The following is a 21991-nucleotide window of genomic DNA, read 5'->3' as shown; positions in this document are numbered from 1 at the left end:
TATAAGATATTTATATTCTTTTACTTATACGGTTATTGTCCAAAGGAAATGCTTATCTATTTTAGCAATGCTATTATTAGCTTCTAGAAAATAAGGCAGTAAGACAAGCTCATTGGGAGTCATACCCACCTCGTTTGATAACTACCTACTATTTTGATAGATGCATTTTAAATATGTCATTAGGGAAAGGCTTCCTATTTTAGAAACCTTACTGAATAGATGTCAATGCATTGCACATATAATAAAAACTGGGAAAGAGCACAGAAACAGCAACTATATCCTTTTAAAGGGCAAGACAAAGCATAGAGCATATAATTCAGCTTCTCAGAAATCTGAGAAGTCGTGTTGGTCTTCATGTCAGGTATCTTTCAACAATTCATGCAGCAAATATCCATTTGGAACTGAAGCTGGCAGACACAACTGAGTGCACCTGTGTGAAACGCGTGTTCTGACTGTCAAGCTTCTTCCCATCTATTAGTCCCAGTTTACAAAATTGGGTAGATTGTAAAAATTAAAACATGGATACATCAGGAGTGTCAGGAAAATTTTAGGGTGGTCTTAGATTATTACTTCAGCAATTACTTCTTGAACCTGAATTTTATATCCATTTCTGCTGCTTAGTATTATTTACAAGAAACTGAGTCTTCCCAAAGGCAGGACTTGGGACAGAAAGTGTTCTCATGGTGCTTCTCTGCAGTACTGAGTCACCCATCCTTCAGCAGTAAAGAGAGTCTTTTAACATTCAAGATATTTGGGAAAATCATATAACACTGTTAAATAGCTGTGTTAAGGTACTTAACTCACAATATTATTAATCCTTTTGGAAAAGGGGCCAGTAGTCCATTTGTGGGGAAGAGGTAGTCTTGTACATATTGTTACTTGAGTGGGAAGCGTTGGAACTTTTTCCCTTGTATCTTCACTGAATAGGAGCTCAAGAAAACAACTTTTGTGCTTATTTTTGAGTTATGGGTTGCAGTGTTTCAGCGTAATTCTGTCCTGGATCCACAAGCTCCCCCAGACCCCACCTGTATTAGCTCTGCATTTTGCTTTGTTGAGGCACCTTCACTGCAGTAGCTGAAGGCTGAGGTGAGGGAAACACAGTGCACATCTTTGCTGGAGGATGAGGGAAATCTCCCTTTGAAGGGGATGAGGGGAGGAGCAGGTTTGAATGTGCTCTACAGGCTACATAGAAAATAAGGCACAAGTCTGGAATGCTTTGATAATACCACATTTTATATATGTTCTCACACAGATTTAAATCTTGCAGTTATTGCATATGTCACTGCTTCTAGCCACTTCTGAAATGCTAAACTATAGTGCACATGCTATGGAGGTTTTATTAAAATCAGGTGAAATGAATACTACCCAATACACATCAACTTCATCCAGTTTCTATGGCAGGCATTCCTGCTTTTGGTTTTCTTCAAAGCGAGATGTCACTTTGCAGCAACCCATCCATCAGTGAAGCCATTCTGTACCTTAGCAGTGCTACAAATATCTGCAATCTTTTCCACTGAATTTGCTGTTGGTTTAACACTGCTTCCTGTCCAGCTTAATGATAGCTATAAGTTCGGGACATCATCGAAAACACACTGAACGTATTGTCGAATTGCATCCAGTTTGTACTGTGTTACATCTAGGGGTACGCCATCTTTATATGGCACAGACAAGTCATCCTTTAGTGGAGCTATCTCAAGGGCTATGGGTAATGACCAAGAACATAGATTTGTTGTTGGATTTTTTTCGTTTCAATTTGATTTTCTGTGGAACTGCTCTCCAAGGGAAATCTTTTATTTTAATCTGTGAGACTTTGTCTTATGTGGCATGTCATATCTTAGATAATGTCATTCCTTGTTATAAATTATTCACTCTTTGTGTCCCTAATCTAATCCTAGATGAGCTCTGAGAATCCTTTTCTCAAATATTTTTGCATTATTTTTGCAGCTGCCGCCTTCATGCTTTTAAACAAAAGACTGTCTAGTGTTCTCATTGTCTTGCATTAGCCCTAGGCAACAAGTTGCCTTGGTGACTTTTTGCAGTTAGCAACACTGGTTCACACTTGGTTGAAAATTGGGTTTGTCAAACGAATATTGATATGTTTACATCCAATCCTGGACTGTGAACTGCTGCATATTTATCAGACATGATGAAGTGTAGGAGTCCAGCCATCAAATCTCATATAATCTGGATTATATACAGTTCTGTAATGAAGACCCCTGTTTATTAGTTGAATTTTTCAACTTTCAATTCCTGCTTTCTGTAGTCCACTGGCACATTTTTCTAACCCACCTCTTCAGAGGTGATTTTACCTGAAATTCACATTTACACACCTGTAAATTCACATTTTCAGCAGCTTTTGTCTTTTTGATTGTTAGTCTACTGGATTTTTTAACTCCCAAATCAGAATGTGGTCTCTGTAGGTTTCTGCATTTTACATTGTCTCTGTAAGCGGTACTCTCACTGTGTGATATACCTTAACAAATGAACCACTGAACACAAAATGATTACGAAGCCCAGGTTAATTTATTGCTAGGAGAAGGAAGAGGCTTGTTTGAGGCTTTACAGTTCACGTTACAGACTCAAAACAGTTCTGCATCATTAATATAATTAATATTTAGTCTTTATGTGCATGCATTGAGACAATCAAACAAGCAAGACTACCATTACACTGCAATAGTAGCGGTTCACTATATGACTAAGAGCTTAAATTTAAAATGGCTTCAGAGAGTGTGTTGAATAGAAGAGTGCAGCTCATATCTAGCTCTGCTTAGAAAAACACACTTCCATGAGCTGAAACAATTCGACTTAGTAAGAGTTGCCTTTATTACTGTTACTTACTCAGCTGTTCATCAGTGGTTTGTTAAAGAATTGAATGGTGCTTTTCAGCTCTGTATTGTTCAAGTATTGTTATGCAGAGAAGTAACATTTCCAATACATTATCTTTAAAGTCTTTTCATTTAAATTAAAAACATTCTAGAGCTTGAGCATCTTCAACTTCCTTAAGTTACAGATATAAAAGAATGAACTTCTCTCTTAAAGCACTTCAAGTCACAAGGCTTCAGTATTCTGGCACGTCACACAAATTTGGATTATATATTTAAAGATACATGGTATTACAGGTCAATATTTTCCAATCTATGCTCATATTACAGAGTATATTACTGTGATTAATGCATAGTCTTTTGCAGTCCATGTCATTTTCTAGCTCTAGTACATTATGTGAGTATTTATACATCTAAGATGGCGAGTATTACACAATTTGTTAGGGTCAGGCATATGGTAATGATAAATTCCTTAGTAAGTATTTGTTTTTCTGCAAATTTAGGCAATATTCTTTTTCAGTTAGTTTTGTCATAGTACATCAGCTAAAGAGATGTAAGAGAACCAAGTTTAAGAAATAGAGTAATTTTAAAAGTTTCTTTTTATGTGTGTTCCAAAGAATACCTGAGGCTAATTTGGCCCCCTTTCAAAAGTAACACATTTTCCTCTGGTATCTGAAATCCAACAAGTTAATCTGTTTACTCAAGAGAGAACAAATAGAGTCGATGGAAGTAACCTAACATATAGAAAACTGTAGTTTCTAAACACTTTATGTGCATTTGTAATGCCTTCAAGTGCTTGTTTTATCAAACACAGACATATTGGTGCATCTAGCTTAAATTCTTTCCTGTAAATAAATTTGTGCTGTGTGTGAAGTGAGTCACATTATGAATGTAATAATCAGGTTATGCTTATTCAAATACTTCCCCTGTCTCTTAAATTTTGTTAAAGTGACGCTGAACGTTTTCTAAATATTTGAATGATATATTATTTTAGATGCTTTTGTACAGCATCTGTTGTATGCAGGTATGTTGAACTATATTTTATTTTCTTATAACCTAGAGAACATTATTTTTAAATTACTGTGCTAACCACAAAGCCTAATTGTACTGTACAAAAGATCCATGCTGGAAATCGGAAAACTGCTGGGTCATTAAAATCACCAAGAACAAATTGAGAAACATTTTCTCCTTTTGATTAGAATCCATAATCATAGTGTCATAGAATGACTTGGGTTGGAATTTATTTCTGTAAACTATCAATGCAAATAATTTAATTCTGGTTAAAATGTTTTCAGCTCAGATTGTAAAATTCCAGGAATTTATTTATGCCACTCAGAATGAGTTTAAACTATACCCTAAGCGTCCTAACATCATGGATATCTACTGAATAGAAAACAAAAAACCACAGCAACAACAAAACAGACACACATCCTGAGAATTTAGAAATGCCAACATATCATACATTTTGAAAACCACCATACTTTATTACCATCTCATATTGTACTGCTTTAAGAAACTCGCACATTGACTATTTCTTTAATGCCATTTCTTTGGAGTAATATGTTTTAAAATATTTTACCAAGAACATTCTGTGCTCACAGTCCTATATTTTTTTCAACACTGTAGTTAGGAGCATTGTCATTCACCTATAAAACATTAATAAAGCACACGTTTGAGTGATTACTGTGAAACAACTTTCCTCTACACAGGCAGAATTATTTTGCATTTTTCCATCTTACATTTGTAATCCTAATAGGATTTCTAAAAGATGGAAATCCAACAAGGGTATTACCATAGATTAGAAAAGAGAATAATCTATTCAATAAAGAAGTGTTTTCAGCTGCAATTTTGAATGTATGGTTGTACCAGTCATGTTTGCCAAAGCTAAAATTATGCAAGATAGCTTGACCTTTTCCTTTATATGAATTTTTGATTGGATAATTAAGATCTGGAAATATTAAAACATAATCATGAGACTTGGAAGAGAAGTCATTTTCCAGCCTGCTTGCTGATTCCACAGTCACGCCTATCACGTTATTTTTGAATGCTTCAGTAAACTTCTGAAAATATCTGAGTTTCATTTCCATTCTTGAAGATACTCAGTGCTGAACTGAGCAAGGCTGTGAGCAAACTGATCAAATTTCAGAGCTGTTCTTCATCTGATGGGGCAAGAGTGGACTCAAGAAACGTGAGAGATTGCATTTCCTTCTGAAGTACTCCACGGATCCTTCCAGATCCCTCTGTGATTTTGTTACTCAAACTGACAATATTTCTACTCTTCATACTCTTTGTACAGTAATGGCTCTTGACCAAATTAGGTATGCACGGTAGTAATACTACTACTGGTACATTAATTAGATTAATCTAGTTAATCTAGATTTTACTGAGATTACTTAGGGCCAATGATAAAGCAAATTTTTTATTGTGTCCCATGAACTCTATTTGGCATTCACCTTTCTAAGGAGTAATTCTCCATTTTGATGTTTACATGCTGTAGATAGTTCCTTCAGGTTTTACTTTTTCTTAAGTTGTGCATGTCTTCTGGTCTTCCCTAAATACTTTGTTATTCGTCACTTCCACTCTGATTCCCATACATCCTTATGAGTGGAAACAGGCCATCTCCCATCAGCTTGGTCCTTGTGCGTAAAGCTGATTTCTGTCCATAGTCAGTTTAGTCAGAGTGCAGGATTAATATCTCCTAGCTTTAGTTGCCTCAATATTGTGATTGTGATAGTGTGATTGTCAGCCTCAGACACAACAGAGTAAATAATAAATATGGCTGTTAGACTTGTGCTCCTTTCTACCTGTAAAACTTATAGCCTGTACTGAGAGAAAGATATAATACAAGTGAAATACAAGTTATCTGTGCTACTCTTCCATTTTTCCCATCATCAGTAGAAAGAAACAGAAACTTCTTCATATGATCCATGTTTAAGTGCTTACTGTAGATGAGTTGACTGGCACTGCATCATGAGAATGCACTTTCTTCCATGGATGGCAAAGGAACCTGTGACAGCTATTTGAGGTGTGAATGTATGCACTATTGGGCAGATCTGGTCAGATGAATCACACCTTTGTTTTCATTTCTTCATTCAGTGTTCCTGAACAAAGTATTTACCTGATTTTTACCTAAGCTGTAAGAGCTTCAGATATAGAAGAATGGAGGAGAAGGTACAGATATCAAGAGCCAGACTGTCTGTTTGGTTTCTGCCTAGTCTCTGAAGAGGAACAACTTTTATAAGGAACAATTCATCCCATTGTAAAATAAGACATCTAAAATAAGTCTGATGAATTTCATCACCAAAATATGTGCCTCTTGTCAGTGTCTTTTAAGAGGTCTGTAGACCAGCTTGCTCTGAAAAACGAACGTACATCTCTGTGGGATTAATTCTGCCCAAACTACAAGGTGTTGGAATAGCAACTCTCTTTCTGTGTTCCATTAACCTCTACATAGGTCCTGAGTATGTCAGTAGGTGCTGTTTTATATGCAGTAATTGTATGTTGTCTGAAAGCTAACTTTAGGACTGTGAATAGACACCAATATTTGGGTGTATCATATGGGAATTCTTCACCTTACGTGCTATCAGAAAAATTGTTTTTCCTTTATGCTGATAATCAAGGAGGAGTGATGAGGTATGAAACAAACTTGTAGATGATATTGCATTGGGCAGTGATGTGAAAATTACATAGATGAAAGAAACAAATAGATGCACTCTGAGCAGCACAGGGAAAGGAATTAAACAAGGGAAACCTGGAAACTAAGGTCGATGTGTGTGGGAGAAGATTTCAGCTGCGGAGAAGAAACCAAGGAAGCAATAACACAAAAAGAGATAAAGATAATAACTGGGATTACAAATGGATGTGAAATAGGACTTTCAGAGGAAAGCAGGATAACATGAGCAAGTTTAGAGAGTAGAGAAAAACTGAATCCATCCTAATACTAGTGCAAATTTCCTCATGGTTTAAACTACCGGTTTTGTATTAGAGATGTTTTCTGTAAACTTAGATGGCAGTAAGATCTGGAGGTGTCCCCATGTAGAAGAAGTTTATATCTTAGAAAGCATGGAACAGCACACTACCCATTTGTTTTCTACTTTAAGTAGGACTCAATTCATACAAAGAAAGCAGCTCACAAATGGTTGTTTTGTTTGTTTGTTTTTTCCCCAAGAGAGAGCATTTTCGGGGTGTTTTTGTGTGTCCATGGAGTAATGTAGATCAAGTGTGTTATCCTGAGTGTCTTGGGTTCTCACCCATCAGTTGTTGGGATGGGAGTGATGCACTGTTGATCTCTTTGACTGTGGTGTTAAAGATGCTAAAGAAAAAAGTCTGGCACTGACCATTGTTTTTTGCTGGATTTGTGCATTTGACAGGTGCAAGAGTCTGTAAGTGTCAGGATTACTCACATTTCCACCAGGACAGATAAACCTCTGTGACCCAAAGACATCTCTGTATATGGTAGTCTCTAGTCATTCACAGAGTCATAGAATCACAGAATGGTTTGGGTTGGAAGGGACCTCAAAGCCCACCTAGCCCCACTCCGTGTTGTGGGCAGGGCTGCCCCCCCACCAGCTCAGGCTGCCCAGGGCCCCATCCAACCTGACCTTGGACACCTCCAGCGATGGGGCATTGTCTTAACTCATCTTCCAGTTTGTTTACTTAAATGCAAAGATGTGCTGTAAATTAGCTGTTACCACTCAGAAACTAGCCGTCTGAGTCACTGTTTCCTCCCTACAAACACCCATGTCCAATATGAGCAAAAAATTTGAATTGACTGCCAGAAATCAGATTTACCTAAATCTAAAACTACAAAGAATGGACTGCATAGGATGACATAAGAAAAGCAAGGAGCTAAATTAGATAGTTCATATCTTTTAGGTTGTTTCTGGAGGACACAGATCCACAGGTCACTGAGAACTGATACTTTACCACTTCTGAGTGCTCCATTAACTAATTTACAGGAAAGTCAATGATATTGCTTGAAATTTTGTCATTATTGAACAATACCTGCAGTGATGTGCTCATCCTTACTGTTACTAAGGAAATGATAACAGAGTCCCAGTTTTTGTTCTTGACAGCTTTCTTATCCCACAAATGGCAATTTCCTCTAGTAATTTTAAGGTTAGCTGGGTAACGTGACAGTGAAATCAAACATATTCTGTTTAAGGCTTGTATTTTTCCTCTTACATTGGTGGTACAGTTTGTGCAGCTGGCTCCAGGCCTGGCTCTGGGTGCAGGAGAGAAGTGACTTTATTGTCTGTTTCTGGACGTGGTTCATTATTGCACAACTTTCCACCGTCTGTTCTCTGATTCAGCTGGATAACGGTTACCTTGGAGTGGCAGGTGGGCTCTCCATCAGTTGAGGAAGGAGGTTGACAGTGGAAAAGCTGGCGAAAGCATTTGTAAAACTGAAACAACAAACAAACAATTCTAGATATAGTTGCTAATCAGGGTAAATATATAGAACATCTCTGTAAGAGTTTGGAGAAAGCAAGGCAGTGTGGCTTGTGCTTTTTGTCCAAATTGAAAGTAAGCATTTTTTCACCTTGAATCTGTGTATCTTGCTGTTTAAAGTTCACTTAAATTTGTAGACTTTTTCCTTTGAAATTGATATGCTTTGCTTTTCTAATGCCATAGGCTCTGTAGATTTTAAAGCTGTAGAAGAATCTGAGATGTGTTCAGAACCTTTTATTTGTGATAAAAGAAGATTTAATCACAGAACTAATTGGTTTTCAGTTACTTCACACATCAGGCAGGGAAAAATATCATTTTGATAATCTAATGATACACAGCAGGAAGAACATAAGGTTCTTTTCATTAACAAGCCATTGAAATCTCCGTGTTCCCAAATTGCAAACTGAGCTTCAGAAAACGGCTTTGCTTAATTAAAGAAGCAAAATAATGTTTTATGTTAATTCATTTCACTTTTGACAATTATCCAAAATACCTTTGATGCTTTATGATTCCAGAACTGTTGTAATGAAAAAAAAAAACAACAACCCAGTGACTTCAGTTCTCATTTGTATTTACAAAATGAGCAGAATTGGTCCAGCTGTCTGGTTACTATCACTGCAACAGGTGTTTCAATACATTTTCTATATATTTTTATTTTAAAAATTGCATCTTAAAAAAAAAAAAAAAGACCCCCCCCCCCCCCCAAAAAAAAAAAAAAGCAACAACAAGAAAAAAAGAATCAACAAACTGCCATCCAAGGCTTAATGAGTCATTTTTCTTTCATGTGCTGTATAAAACAGAAGAGGTTCTCACAAACTGTTGATGTGAAAGTATTGCAGTTTAGGCCATGCTATTGATCAGTATCGTGTTAGTCCCTTTAAAAATGTGCAAATGCAACATATAAGTTTCTCTCAGAGCTATAAAAACCTTCTGTTAGTACAGGTTTACAGTTGTGCCATAAGGAAGCAATGTCTGCCTGAGCACATGTTTTCCTCCAGATCCTCTACTGATCTTATTTTTCATCCCAAGCGTGGAATTAAGGAGAGTAACAGCAGCATCTTAGGAGTGCATATAGGGTTAAAACTAACCTCTGGCTGGCTTTAAACAGGGGCTTTAAACATTTCCTTATGGTCTTTCTATGCAGCTATTGACAATGCAGGTGATTGTCTGCTATTCAGACATGACAAGAAGAGTGAGTAAGCATTTTGTAGGTTCCTCCTCACTGAACAGGAGATGGAATGAGTTTTTTCCTCTCAAAGACAATGTTCTAAGAGGGGCTTCACCTTGCTGAGTCTTTCTGCATAAAACCCACCAGAAAATTCTGAGAAGCTATGGGCTTTCACTCACCTTCTGCATGTACTTATGCTGCTTTCCTGGCAATGTCTTCATGTCTATAGAGAAGCAGGTGAATGGAAAAAGGGGAATTGCTTCAATTCCAGACCAAGAAAGACCAACGTTATAATAAGGTGTAAATATTTCAGTGATTAAATTAGTACCCCAATATTACCATTGATTAGAAGCAGCCTTAAAGATAAAAAAGCATCTAAATGTTTGCAAGACAAATATACCTTAAATCACAGCAGTGGCTGGAAAGGGAATAACTGGAAATTTTTTTAGATCTCTTGTGCATGACAGGCCAGAATTTAGCTGTGTGTTTGGTAGAAATATAAATAATTTATCCTTAAAAACATCAGGCAACTGCTCTGTGTGTATGCGTAATTCGTATTGTCCAAGTGAATGCATATATCTAGTCTGTCTTGGTGAACAATTTCAAGAATTCATGAGATACAATAAGACTCTGAAATGTCATCAGTTGGCTCAAAATCTTAGTGCACAGCTGCTTTAGGTCTTTGATTCTTGTGTGGGATATTTTGTGGGCAGGGTTGGGTAAACAGGGAGGTGGGAGAGAGTAGTCTTCTCCTTCAAGGAGGCTGATGCTATGCAAGAGCTTACAGGCCTTTTACTATGTCATTTTGCTTCATGTACTGCCTTATCAACTCTGTAACGATCACAGCCTTTGTAAGTTCACTCTTGTTTTCACTTTTTGCTCCAGGTATCCTCATCATGATGTCCATGTGTAATGAAGTGCACGTGTATGAATACATCCCCTCAGTCCGACAGACTGACCTATGTCACTACCACGAACTCTACTACGATGCAGCTTGTACCTTAGGGGCATATCACCCGCTGCTCTATGAGAAGCTGTTGGTGCAGAGGATGAACAAAGGTTTGCAGGATGATCTATATCGGAAGGGAAAGGTCATTTTGCCAGGGTTCAAGTCTGTCAAATGCCCAGAACGAAATAATTTCCCACCCTTGTAGAAGAGAGTCCTTCACAAACAATGTGCAATAAGGTACTACTGTCGTACTATAAACAAGGAGAGAATACTTGAAAAATGTATCTTAGACCAGTCTTGAGTCTATAAATTGTAATTAAGTAGCAGGCACAAGAAATACTTCTTTTCTGAGCCTGAGTATTTATTACTGCTTTGCAAATAGTTAAAAGAAAAAGAAAACAAAAAGCTTAGCTTACAAAAGGTGCAGAGGACATACTTAGGCCGAAATATAATGTATTGTTGTGGGTGTGACAGTCAGAATTTGTCAGTGGTCTCTTATGCCACATATGCTAGATTGTAACTTTTCTTTTTTAAATGAACTTATTTAACTGTTAAATCCAGCATTGTGAAGCAGCCTGTATCGCTCATGTGCAGAGCTGCCAATTGAACAATGCAGCATTTCTCATGGCTCCATGGGATTTTCACACTCTCCAAGAATGAAGTAATTGCTACTCTGAGCTGAATATTCATTGATTAGAAGAGTCTTTTAATTCTTATTCATACACTGGTTCACTTTCAGGCTTCCCACTGTACAGGAGGCCTTATGGTAGCTATGAAGTCAGTGCAGATGGAGATGGCAGAACAAGCAGCTAAACCAGTTAAACCACTGGATGTACCCTTGTTGTCACATCCCATTGCTCACGGTGAGTGGAGCAGAGGGAAAAGAAGTTTCTCATTTCTGTAGAAAGCAACAAATATATTGATAGCCTATTCAGAAAAAGATTCTCCTTGAGAGGCCTACAGAGAAGGTGTAAGTGAGAGGGAAATTATGCCTTCCCTCACTACACACAGATAAAAACTATCCAGAGAAAGCCAATGGAGTCTGTGTAGCAAACACAAGTTGCACTGGAAGCAAATGTAGAGGGAGCTCACCTTTCTGCAGCAAAGATAGCACTGAGGATTATAGACGTCATTTGTTAGGTATTTCACTGTGATTAAGATCAAATTCACAAGTTACTGTTTTTAAAAAAGTATGGGGGTTGTCTGAAAAAAAGAGGAGGATATCTGCATGTTTTTACTGGGTGTTTGAAAAGCTGTGTGCCAGAGAAGCTTTAATGCCTGCAAAAAAACCCGACTATGGACAGCATATGGAGATAATTTAATATTTTCCTTCATAACACACAATGAGAAAATTCTCTAAGGCAATTCTGAAGATCAACCTGAACGCTAAGATATCCAAAACATAAAGGCTTCAGTTTCAGATTGCCTCCTGAGTGGCAGGAGGATTTTTGTGTGCTGCTTTTCTTTCCATTGGTGGTGGTGGTGTTTTTTTTTCACATGGCTATACCCTTTCCAATAGATCGAGTTGAGTAGAAAGGTATGTACAGAAAAACACAGTTGTATCCTCTTCATTCAGTGAAAAGGCAGACAGTACAAAGAGGCCATGAAAAGAGCAGCTGAGAGGTTGTGTTGGAAAGTATCTTTTCTGTTTTGTGTTATGCAACACTAAGACAGAAAATGTGCAAATGCTGTGAATGACTATTTCTACTTTGATAACAATATAAGCATCATCACAGAGTTGTTTTTTTTTTCTCTCTGCTCTTAGGGTCTGATGATTTTTCCTCCCCAAAAGAGAGGAATATATCTTACATAGGGCATAGCTTTCTTTTCCCATGTAGCTTCTTAATTTGGGCCTTATGGTCCTCTAAGATTCTTCTCACTGACACGAAATATATCCAGATGGTCTAAAAACTTTACTTCTACATTGTGCATGTAACTATGTCCATAAATCATTCTGGTACATATCAAAAGGAACAGATTTTATTTATATTAGCTTTAGACTCTGGATATATTGGCTACTGATGTATGTCAACAACTTTTATTCTTAATAACATTGTTATTTAATCTTGTGGAGGATAGATAACCTACTGTTCTATTTTTCCTTATATTTGGTAAGGTGCTTGCAAAACATTTGAAGTCTGAGCAAGTACTACCAAATATACCTGCCTATCCAGCATGTTGGGTTAGCTGCCACATATGTGTAATAGAAGAGAGATGGCTACTTTTCTATAACTGGTAACTATGCTAGAAAGTTCTGAAAAAAACACACCACTTTGGTCTGCAACCACTAACCTCAAACTCTGATTTCCATTAAGAAAAATACTAACTGTGTTACTCAGCTGCCCACAGCAAGATTATGTTGTATTACTCCCTCGGTAATTTGTCCACATAGCTGTTGTACAGAACAAGGTGGTTTTTGCAGAGTTCCATGCAATGAGTGCTAGCATACCTACCTAATACATCATTTAAGTAATGATGTAGAACCAGGTCTGAGACATCAGAAAACAAGCTGTATATTTTCACTTTACTGGACTTTGCACACTTAAGGCCTTACAGCAGACTTTTTTTTCTTTGCTGGTATGCTGACATTCTTTAACCTTTGGAGATATTTGTGCAACTGTTTCCAGGAGAATTTGATGTATTATGATTTATACAGCAGTCACTGCTCCTCCATAAATGCAATGTGGGTGCTGTGGCACCATCGCCTCAGAAGATGCCACAGAGCTGTGCTGCTGGCACTTAGTTGCTTTGCAAAGGCGGAAGACCAACTTGTGATGCACATCTTCTTGAAAACTCAAGGATCCCTAGGGTGGCACTTCCACTGTGATTTTACATTGGTCTGCTTGGTCAAACAGCTGGTGACTGCTTAAAGAGATTTTATGCCTCTACTGTCTTTCTTGTCCTTTGTTGTGTTTTTGGTTTTTTTTTTGCAAGTGCAAATACACTTGCTTTACTAACCGAGGGCTCTCCTCCATTTTGTGCAAAAGCAGAAGGGGCAGAAATGAAGAGGGAACATGAAGGATGTTCAGAGGTGCTGCTATCACCAGTGCTCACACTCTCTGTGGTTTTGGCATTGGTGGCATTCATAGGAGCCCACCAAGTATTTTTTGCATTTATGGGCATTTCACTGTCCCTCACAAGGTCAAAGATCCAGCCAACTTGAAGCAATGAGTGTGTAGTAACACTGAATCTATGTGTCTTTTAATAACAGTGATGCGTGAGAGTGCTGTTTATAGATACTTACTAAATGTAGACAGTGTGAAAGGAAATCCATATTCCCACCCAGATCACAGGGTTTTTGGAAATAGATGTAGGCATGGCTTCATAGCTCTCCCGTGTGGCTATTGCGTGCTAACAGAGAGGAATGGCACCAAGATAAGGGAGGTTGGCACTGACTCAGCTCTTGATATGTGTCATCAGCAAAGGAAGCACCTCTGTTAGTTGATGCCTGAGCTCATTTCACACTTGGTACAATGATGCAGGTTTCAAATTTATGGAGCTTTACTGCCAAATCGGAATAAATTGCCTTTAAAAACCAGAGAGCCCCTTTTCTGTGCCCTGGTACTGTGGACAAAAGTTGCACTCAGTTGAAACTAAGCAGAAACACAGCAGCATCTTAAGTAAAAGTACTGAGTTTATGTTGAATTTCGTTAAGCTCCACTGTGAATTCTTTAGCCTTTCTGACCTGTGGTGCTCTATCATTTTAGGCGCTCAACCTTTGAATGGTTAAGTCAAGGTATTCTTCTGTTTACTAAAGAAAAATTATGACAGGTTTGCCTCATTTTGAGGCAAAACCTTCCTGCTACAGATAAATTACTAATTGTTCCATTCCTTTACAGTTCTAAAGCTTACCCGGGCATAAACTCAGTTCAGATCCATTTAAATCTTAATTAAACTACTTATTCTTTCTATTTTATTTTATTTTATTTTATTTTATTTTATTTTATTTTATTTTATTTTATTTTATTTTATTTTATTTTATTTTATTTTATTTTTTACCTCACTGTGCAGTTTTATGCTAGCGAAATTCTTGTTAAGTTAGGGAAATTACAATGATAAAATAAATGTTACCTTGAGAGAGAAAGAATTTGTTTACACACTGTGATCTACAATCTCCCTGTCGAGATTAAGCTGAATCACTGTCTTTGGTCAGGATACTTTCTTTAGTGAAAACATCCAAATTCTGGAACTTGTTCCTGTCGACCTCTTGGCAAAGTCAACAAAACCAGGAGAGCGTTTTACTATAATGAAGGGTTGTATCAGCATACACTAAGTGGTTTCACGGGCTGAGCGTACTCATTTTAGAGATGGATTGAACCAAGTAGTTCCAAAGGCAGGTAGACCAGTCCAATTCATAGTGATTTTTTTCATTTCCTCCTCAGCAGTTCTTAAGGGTGGAGAATGCCACTTGAACAGTGACACAGATATACCATGAAAGGAATATCAAACGCATAGACTGCAGAAATAAATGGGTCCTCTTTTTCCTGACATGCTTTTTAAAGTTGACACATATTAAATAAATGAAATTGCTTTTTGAAGTAGATGATTCAGAAACCTGTAGTTGGAGCACCCGGCTCTTTCCTAGGAGCTATCCTCTCTCTCACACAGAAGGAGGATACCTGATTTAACTGTTTGAAATTTAAAGTAGCCCATGTCTGGGCATGCCTGCATCATTAAATGAGTTTTGACACTGCAAATTTCTTCTCTCTGGCTTAGTGATCAGATTCAGAGTTTTGTTCTTGAAAAAAGAGTTGTGTGTAAAAGCCTTACATATACCTGTATCATCGCATCACTCTTACACTACGTAGTCATTGAACTATTCAAATATAGACTGTGTACTTTTTTAATAGCTTTGAGAATTATTTTGTATGATGATTTTTTTAAATGAATGTGTACTCTAATAACAAAGCTTAAGATTTTACAGGAGTCACATTTTTAAGCAGTGTTTGTATACATTTTAACACTTTTTATATTTTCTATTATGATTTTGTATATTTTTATGTATGCACAGTGTACAGATTTTTTCCTGTAAATAAAACATTGGTTTTCATTTGTTTAAGAGTGCTTGTCTTTTCATACTGGCTTGAGTGAATGACACTAAACTGCAGATAGAAAAAAACAGGGTACGTAACTGTCACTGATCTCAAATTGAAATGGGCTGACAGAATGAAAATTAGCTTTCAGTAAACTACAGAGAACAAGGGAACACTACGAAGGCAGTTTTATGCTTAAATGAATGTGTCTACCCAAACAGATGCTCTAGCATTCCCCTGGCAAGACACACTACGCCGCTATAGTTTTGGCAGTTCATTTCTTGGGGTGTTCAAGCACTCTAAGCATGTCATGCTCTGGTGATTTGGTGCTGTACTTCAAATGCTAATAAACTAAGTAAGTAGCTGTGCCATCCATTCAAGGAATCCAACATTGTGTCTTAGCAACAATAGGCTTTTTTGTTAACTATTATTTAAGTGAAAAACAACTTACCAAAGGAAAGCATAGCTTGTCATTCAACTTGTGATGAAATACCATATAACGTGACCACTACAAGTCTGCTTCCTTTCATTAAATATGTGGCATTACACTGTGTTGGTAGTCTTTGAACTATGTGTAAATAGCAAGCCTCAACAACAAGCCCAAGAGGCAATTAAGCCACGGGAGGAACCAAGTGTCCCTTGGACTGATGTCCCAATCACTCCTTCAAGAGCCCAGAACAGTGCCCAAGAAACAGACAACCATGGGAGGGGGCCTGGTGCTGCCTTAGTTGAATTGACTGGTGTCTCGTGTCTCAACCAAACCTGGAACCGGAGCCCCTCCTTCCTTCTTGGGTGGCTGAAATTGGGTTTTTACACCCCAGACAGTCACAGTGAGTGCATTCCTACAGCAAAGCTGGTTGCACATCAGTGAAACACATTAAACATTATATCGTCATCGTGTAAACTCCTGGCAGCCAGTAATCATTCAGCTCATCTTTTGTATTACACCACCTCCTGGTAGGAGACTTCAAGGGGATAAACACTGTATGTCACAATTTGCAAGCAGCACTTCACAGAAAACTCAGAACACCTGGTTTCACAAGGGGATAAACTGAATGCTGAGATGTATGGAAAAAGGATCTAAGTGAAGCTTTTCAAATACTCCAGCTTTGCTTTTACTGGGCTTTCCTCATCAAAAAACTTCCTAAAAAAAACCAAAAAAATCTAAGATCACTGTCTTCCATATGATAAAATGCTCAGTAAATTTTATTGTCTGTGACAAGGGAGAGGATATTCTAGTCTCAGCATGTTCCACATGCATACAAACTAGTGTATCAGTAGGTGGTTAAAACCCAAGAACTATAAAGTGCTGGGTACAGCAAGTATCTTACTGTACTCCCTGTTCTTTAGCAGTGACAGCTATGGAAGAGGTGTGACAATATATCTCTGATAGGGTCTCAAGTAACTTCACAGGCAACATGTTTTCAAGTTTCAGTCCCCAAACCAGACTTCACCTTTCTGAACAACGTATTTTTGAAGGAGGCACCTTTTATATTTATTCACAGAAATCAGTGGTGTTCCACTTGAGCAGCTCAAAGGAGCATGGCTCTGACACGCAGAACTTCACACAGGCATTTTGATCTGTTCCTATCTATTGCCAGCTTGCCTGCTGTGATGTTACTGAAAGACACATCTTAAAGGATGATTGCTTCAACTCACTGTCTTGACTGCAGCATGCACCTGTTAGTCAGCTACACAAAGCTATGGAGGAGCCAGTATTTTGCTATAATCACACCCACTACATGCTGCAATGAACTGCACCTGTGACTATGATTAAGCAGTGTTTTACTGTAGGCCAGTGTCATCAATCACAATGAATATGGACAGTCCACTAGCACTTGTTCCCCTTTCATCATCTTGATCTTTTCAAGGTAACTGATGAGTGATAATTTGATCGTTTCATCAGAATAGTATGGATGCATCTGCTGCACCCTAAAATCTACCCAACTCTACTCAATGTGTGTCTCTTTCTTTTAGATAGATAGATAGATAGATAGATAGATAGATAGATAGATAGATAGATAGATAGATTCCACTTTCTTACAGTGTCAATTTACTGCAGATAGTGCACTTGAAAATGATTAGTGCACTTCTGTGGAAGTTAAATGCAGTGTGAACTCAAGCTTCATGCCCAAGCTTACCCAAGGTAAGTTACCTTGCTCATACTCAAGCTTACCCAAGGTAAGTTAGAAATGCATGTCCTGTCTCTTTTTGCTAAGAATATGCTAACATTCAAGTAAATTCATATTAAGTTTGATGTGTAAGGACCCATTACGTTCACAAGGAGTTAATTGTAGCGCAATAATATGGTGGGTTCTTCTTCCCAGAGGCAGAACTACCACTAGAGAAATGACAGCACACATAGTTTGTGACAAATCACTGGGGGGGGATCTCTAGCTGGGGAAATCTCTGGGATCTTAAAAGTTACATGAGTGAGGAAAGGAATCTGGGTGAAGGATGTGGGAGAAACAAGCACTGATGAAACCCCGCAAGGAAAGAGAGAGAATCACAGAACTGTAGAGCTTGGAAGGAATCTCTGGACATCCCTCTGGATGTCCAATCCCTTGTTAAAGCAGGTTCCCTACAACAGGTTGTGCAGGAAAGCATCCAGATGGGTTTTGAGCAGCTCCAGAGAAGGAGACTCCACAGCCTCTCTGGGCAGCTCTGTCACCAGTTAAGTATTTTTTTTCTCATGTTCATATGAAATTTCCTATGTTCCAGACTGTGCCCATTACTCCTCTCTTTCCTGTTGCTTGGCACCACTGAAAGGTGCCTGTCCCCATTCCCTTGACTCCCACCCATTAGGTATGTATAAGCATTCACAAAGTCTCCTCTGTTTTCTCCAAGCTGAAAGCCCCACATCTCTCAGCCTTTCTTCCACAACCCTCACCAACTTGGTGGCCTTCCACTGGACTGTCTCCAGAAGTTTCCTGTCTTTCTTGAACTGAGGAGCACAGAACTGGACACAGTACTCCAGTAGTACTTCACTTAGTATGTTTTGGCTATTTGTTTTCTTTTTTATAGCACATTTTTTTTCAGGGAGGAACCCAACTCATTTGTTGCTCTTGCTGCTGCCAGGCTTAGTGTTGTGGGATGTAATTTTAAAATGATCAACAAAGGTAGTGTAATAAACTTTAATTGACTTGTTCCATGGCTCCCATGAATTAAATTTAGTAAAATCTAACGCCAGCAGAGTTAGCAGCTCATTGCTACACTCTGAAAAACCTCCTCCACGTGCTTCTACTTATCCCTGTAATAACTGAAGTAAGAAAGCTCGTTTCCTCTGGCGACCTGTTTCTGTGTGTAGGCAAATGCAGATCAAATATCCTATTGGTTGCAGCACGCTGACAGGTAAGGGATAATTGCTGTAGCCATGACTTCTTATACACTTCCAAGAAGACTCCAGAAACCCTGAGGGGCTCAGGAGGGCAGGCAATAGATATCACATCTGCCTTGGTTTTATGAGAGCAGCCAGAGGGGAAAATTGCTGCTAGTGCTGACTCTAAGCTGTCAGCTGCTGTTAATTGCCTTGCTCCAAGTCATCTGGCTGTGATTGCACTTCATTATTATAATATCTTTCTGGCCTGCCTCCCAAACAGCGTCCCTTTCCAGAATCAATCCTGCAGTGCTTCTGCATGCAATGTGCTAGCCAAATCCTCACTACTACCATCATAAGCAGCAGGCACAACTTCTGTGTGGGTGAGGTGCCAAGGGAAAATAGAAGGAGGCTGGGGGCTTCTGGATTGTTTCCTGTAAAGATGGACTACAGCGTAGTTCCATTACTCTTACAGTAGTTCAACCAAATACTGCATAAATATGCCTCAAGAGTTCACAACTTGTAGATTGTTTCATGTTTTGTAGACCAAGGTGGAGTTCCTGATCCAAGGTATTTACAACCTCTATTAAGACAAACAGTAGAAGGGATTTTTTGGCTTGTGATACATAACGTACATTTTCTACAAACTAAAAACTCCTGTGGTCTACCCATAAGCCCAGTATTTATGCCTATAATGCATGTGAACCAGGAGGCATATAGAACAGACAACCATGAAGGAAAGGTGGGAAAAGTTTTGTTTAGGGCCTGTTTCTAAGCCTGCTTTTTCAGAAGATAGGGCAGGAAACTTAAACGTTCTGCTGGATCAAGCAGCCCTGTTTTTCTTCCCTAGTAAAATGCCTCCCCAGAGGTGCTGTGTCGTTTTCCAGTAACTTTCAGTGCTTCTACACAAATGAAATCATGAGCTATCCAGTAGACCTAATTTAGACTTTAAAAATGCATGGGGCTGAACAGAGGTATCAGGCCATTAGGCAGTTTAATGAGCAGCTGAAGCATCCCAAGAACAGTAGAGACAAGAAGAAAACAAATCAATAGCACAGATAAAAAGCACAGCTCAGTGTTTGAGAAATATTACCTTATTTTTGTAGATATAGCATACTATTCAATTAATTCCCTGTTAAAAGTACTCTGGAGGTAGGTCCTCGTGTAACGTGCACTCTCATAAAGTGAACAAAATCAGAGACCAAAGCAACAGGAGTTATAACTGGTGATTAATAGTTATTTTGTGTGAGGAAACAAATTTAGAGAAACTTTTGTATCTACTTCAACGTAACAAGCATGACTTCTGAATTTCCAGGAGTCTGGCTGTGTGCATGAAAGCTCTGCACAAACAGCACTGCTATGTTTTCATTGCACATTGCTTTAAGAGAGAACTGATGCTTTTGACAGGGTTTATTCCTGCAGATAAAAAAGACTGACTGTCCTATTTATCTCAAGCTAGCTCTTCAGTGCCCTTAAATAGAGCTCCTAAAACACATACGATATACAAAATGGCAATGTATGTGAAGTTATTTCCTCCTATCTAAAAGGAACTTAAGGAAGAATAATCTCCTAAAGCAGCATGAGAAAAAAAAAAAAAAGAACAAGCAAAGAACCTTAGTGAACAGCAAGTACTCTGCCTCTATTTTCTCATTTCAGTAAGTCAGAATTGTTTAGGGCTTTACAGTATGATTGATGGATCATGACTGACAGAGGAAGAAGTAAATTTACCAGTCCCTAAAGTAACATTATGCTTCATGAGAAGAAATGAAAGGTCTGTTACTACTGTAATACGTGATGAGTGATTCCGGGTCATTTTGAAATAGCTCTCATTTTGCTGAAAGTTCAAAACATAACAACAACAACAAAAAATAAAGTGTTTTGTCTCTTTAAAAATGTATGTGTTTACTTCATCATCACCAATATCTCTCTCGCTTTCCCCATTTCCTCTTGCATTTTCAGTTCTTCACCCATGCACTCTGAATCAGTCCACAAGGCTGAATAAAAAGATTCCAACCAGCTGTGATGGACTTAGACGGATATGTTTCTGACCCAGTTCTGAACAAATGATTGTAAAATTGTGACTTTATTGTCAGTTCATTGCTCTTGGTTCTGAGCACTCTGTCCTTGGCCATAGTATGTACGCAAAACATGTTTAGGGAAAGAACTTGTCCAGGTATATCTTACGTAGCTCCACTTAGTTTGAAACCAAGAACACATGGAAATTCAAATCCCTAATTTTCATTAGAGTATTTTTGTAGCATCATATCACTGTCATCTTCCCTTGTAAATCACTCAAGATCTTTTTGCTTGAGGCTGTGTCACTGTGTGACATTCTGCTAATACGGACAGACACACAAAACACACATAATAATAGCTGTACCCCATATAATAGACTCCTTTATATTTATCTACATCCATTTCTAAAAACCTGATTGTAATTTAGTCAAAGAATAGGGATTTAAGAAGTCACTGTTGAGCTGTTGGTGGTTTTGGTTCAAATTCAGAGGGCTCCAATAATGATAAGAGTTAAACAGTATAGACAAGGTGACAGAAACAAGAAATATCCCCTATAGTGTTGTTCCTCTTTTAATATTTGGTGAACAATTAAGAAGATTTTACCTAGACAAAATACATGAGATCATCTATGATTAACAATAAAGTTATATTTTTATTGTTATTATTATTTGAGTTTTTCACAGTTTTAGAAAGCTAGAAGAATTGAATATTTGAAGAGAAAATACTAGAGGGATGCTCTCTGATACCAGTGCATTGTTCATTGGAGCACTTGCTTTGATCACTGCAAGCCAATGCCACAAGAATGGCCCATTGCCTACAAAGCAAGGGAATAAACTGATATCAGGACCTTTGCATGACTGCTTTTTCTATGACTACACATTAGTAATGGCAACTGGACATATTCATGATCACTGGCATTTGCACAGTATTGAGGACGCTGTCTACTTTTGAGCATTAGATTTGTTATGTACAAACAAAAGCATTAAAGATGCTTGTAATTCTTCACCTTTGACATCAGAAGAATGAGGAGCCTTGATTGTTACTGTAAACTAAAAGAGCTAAACTGGTTTAGCCCAGCAGTATGAAGAGAGAAATCATTTGATTGCTTTATCTGAGTATGAAGAGAAGACAACTACCAGAGAATGAGGGTTACTGAGTAAATCAGGAAAAAGGGATTATAAAGATGCTATAAATAAATCTAGTTTGGAAGCTAGTGGATGAACTATTGAAGGAATA

At 38.1% G+C, this 21991-nt stretch overlaps 2 protein-coding genes across 8 annotated transcripts in view; one reads left to right on the top strand and one right to left on the bottom strand.

The window, feature by feature from the left end:
• The window catches only part of ST6GAL2 (ST6 beta-galactoside alpha-2,6-sialyltransferase 2), a 174808-nt gene extending 159359 nt beyond the window's left edge, over positions 1–15449 (top strand). For 6 of the 7 annotated variants that reach the window (XM_015849787.3, XM_032441971.2, XM_015849796.3 and 3 more), the window contains one exon: positions 10327–15449. In XM_015849787.3, the coding sequence (XP_015705273.2) occupies positions 10327–10595 (269 nt within the window). In that variant the 3' untranslated portion in view covers positions 10596–15449. The remainder of the gene's footprint in view (positions 1–10326) is intronic. The other variant, XM_085551980.1, reaches the window with a different exon arrangement.
• The window catches only part of LOC107306547 (pinopsin-like), an 86854-nt gene continuing 67367 nt past the window's right edge, over positions 2505–21991 (bottom strand). The window contains exon 5 of the mRNA XM_015849804.3: positions 2505–8227. Coding sequence (XP_015705290.1) covers positions 8003–8227 — 225 coding nt within the window. The 3' untranslated portion in view covers positions 2505–8002. The remainder of the gene's footprint in view (positions 8228–21991) is intronic.

This window comes from Coturnix japonica, chromosome 1 (assembly GCF_054131305.1).
Source record: "Coturnix japonica strain WE chromosome 1, WE-NBRP24, whole genome shotgun sequence".
In the NCBI taxonomy this organism is placed as follows: Eukaryota; Metazoa; Chordata; class Aves; order Galliformes; family Phasianidae; genus Coturnix; species Coturnix japonica.
Note: the sequence above shows the minus strand (reverse complement) of the source record. Positions and strands in the feature narration are given on the sequence as shown.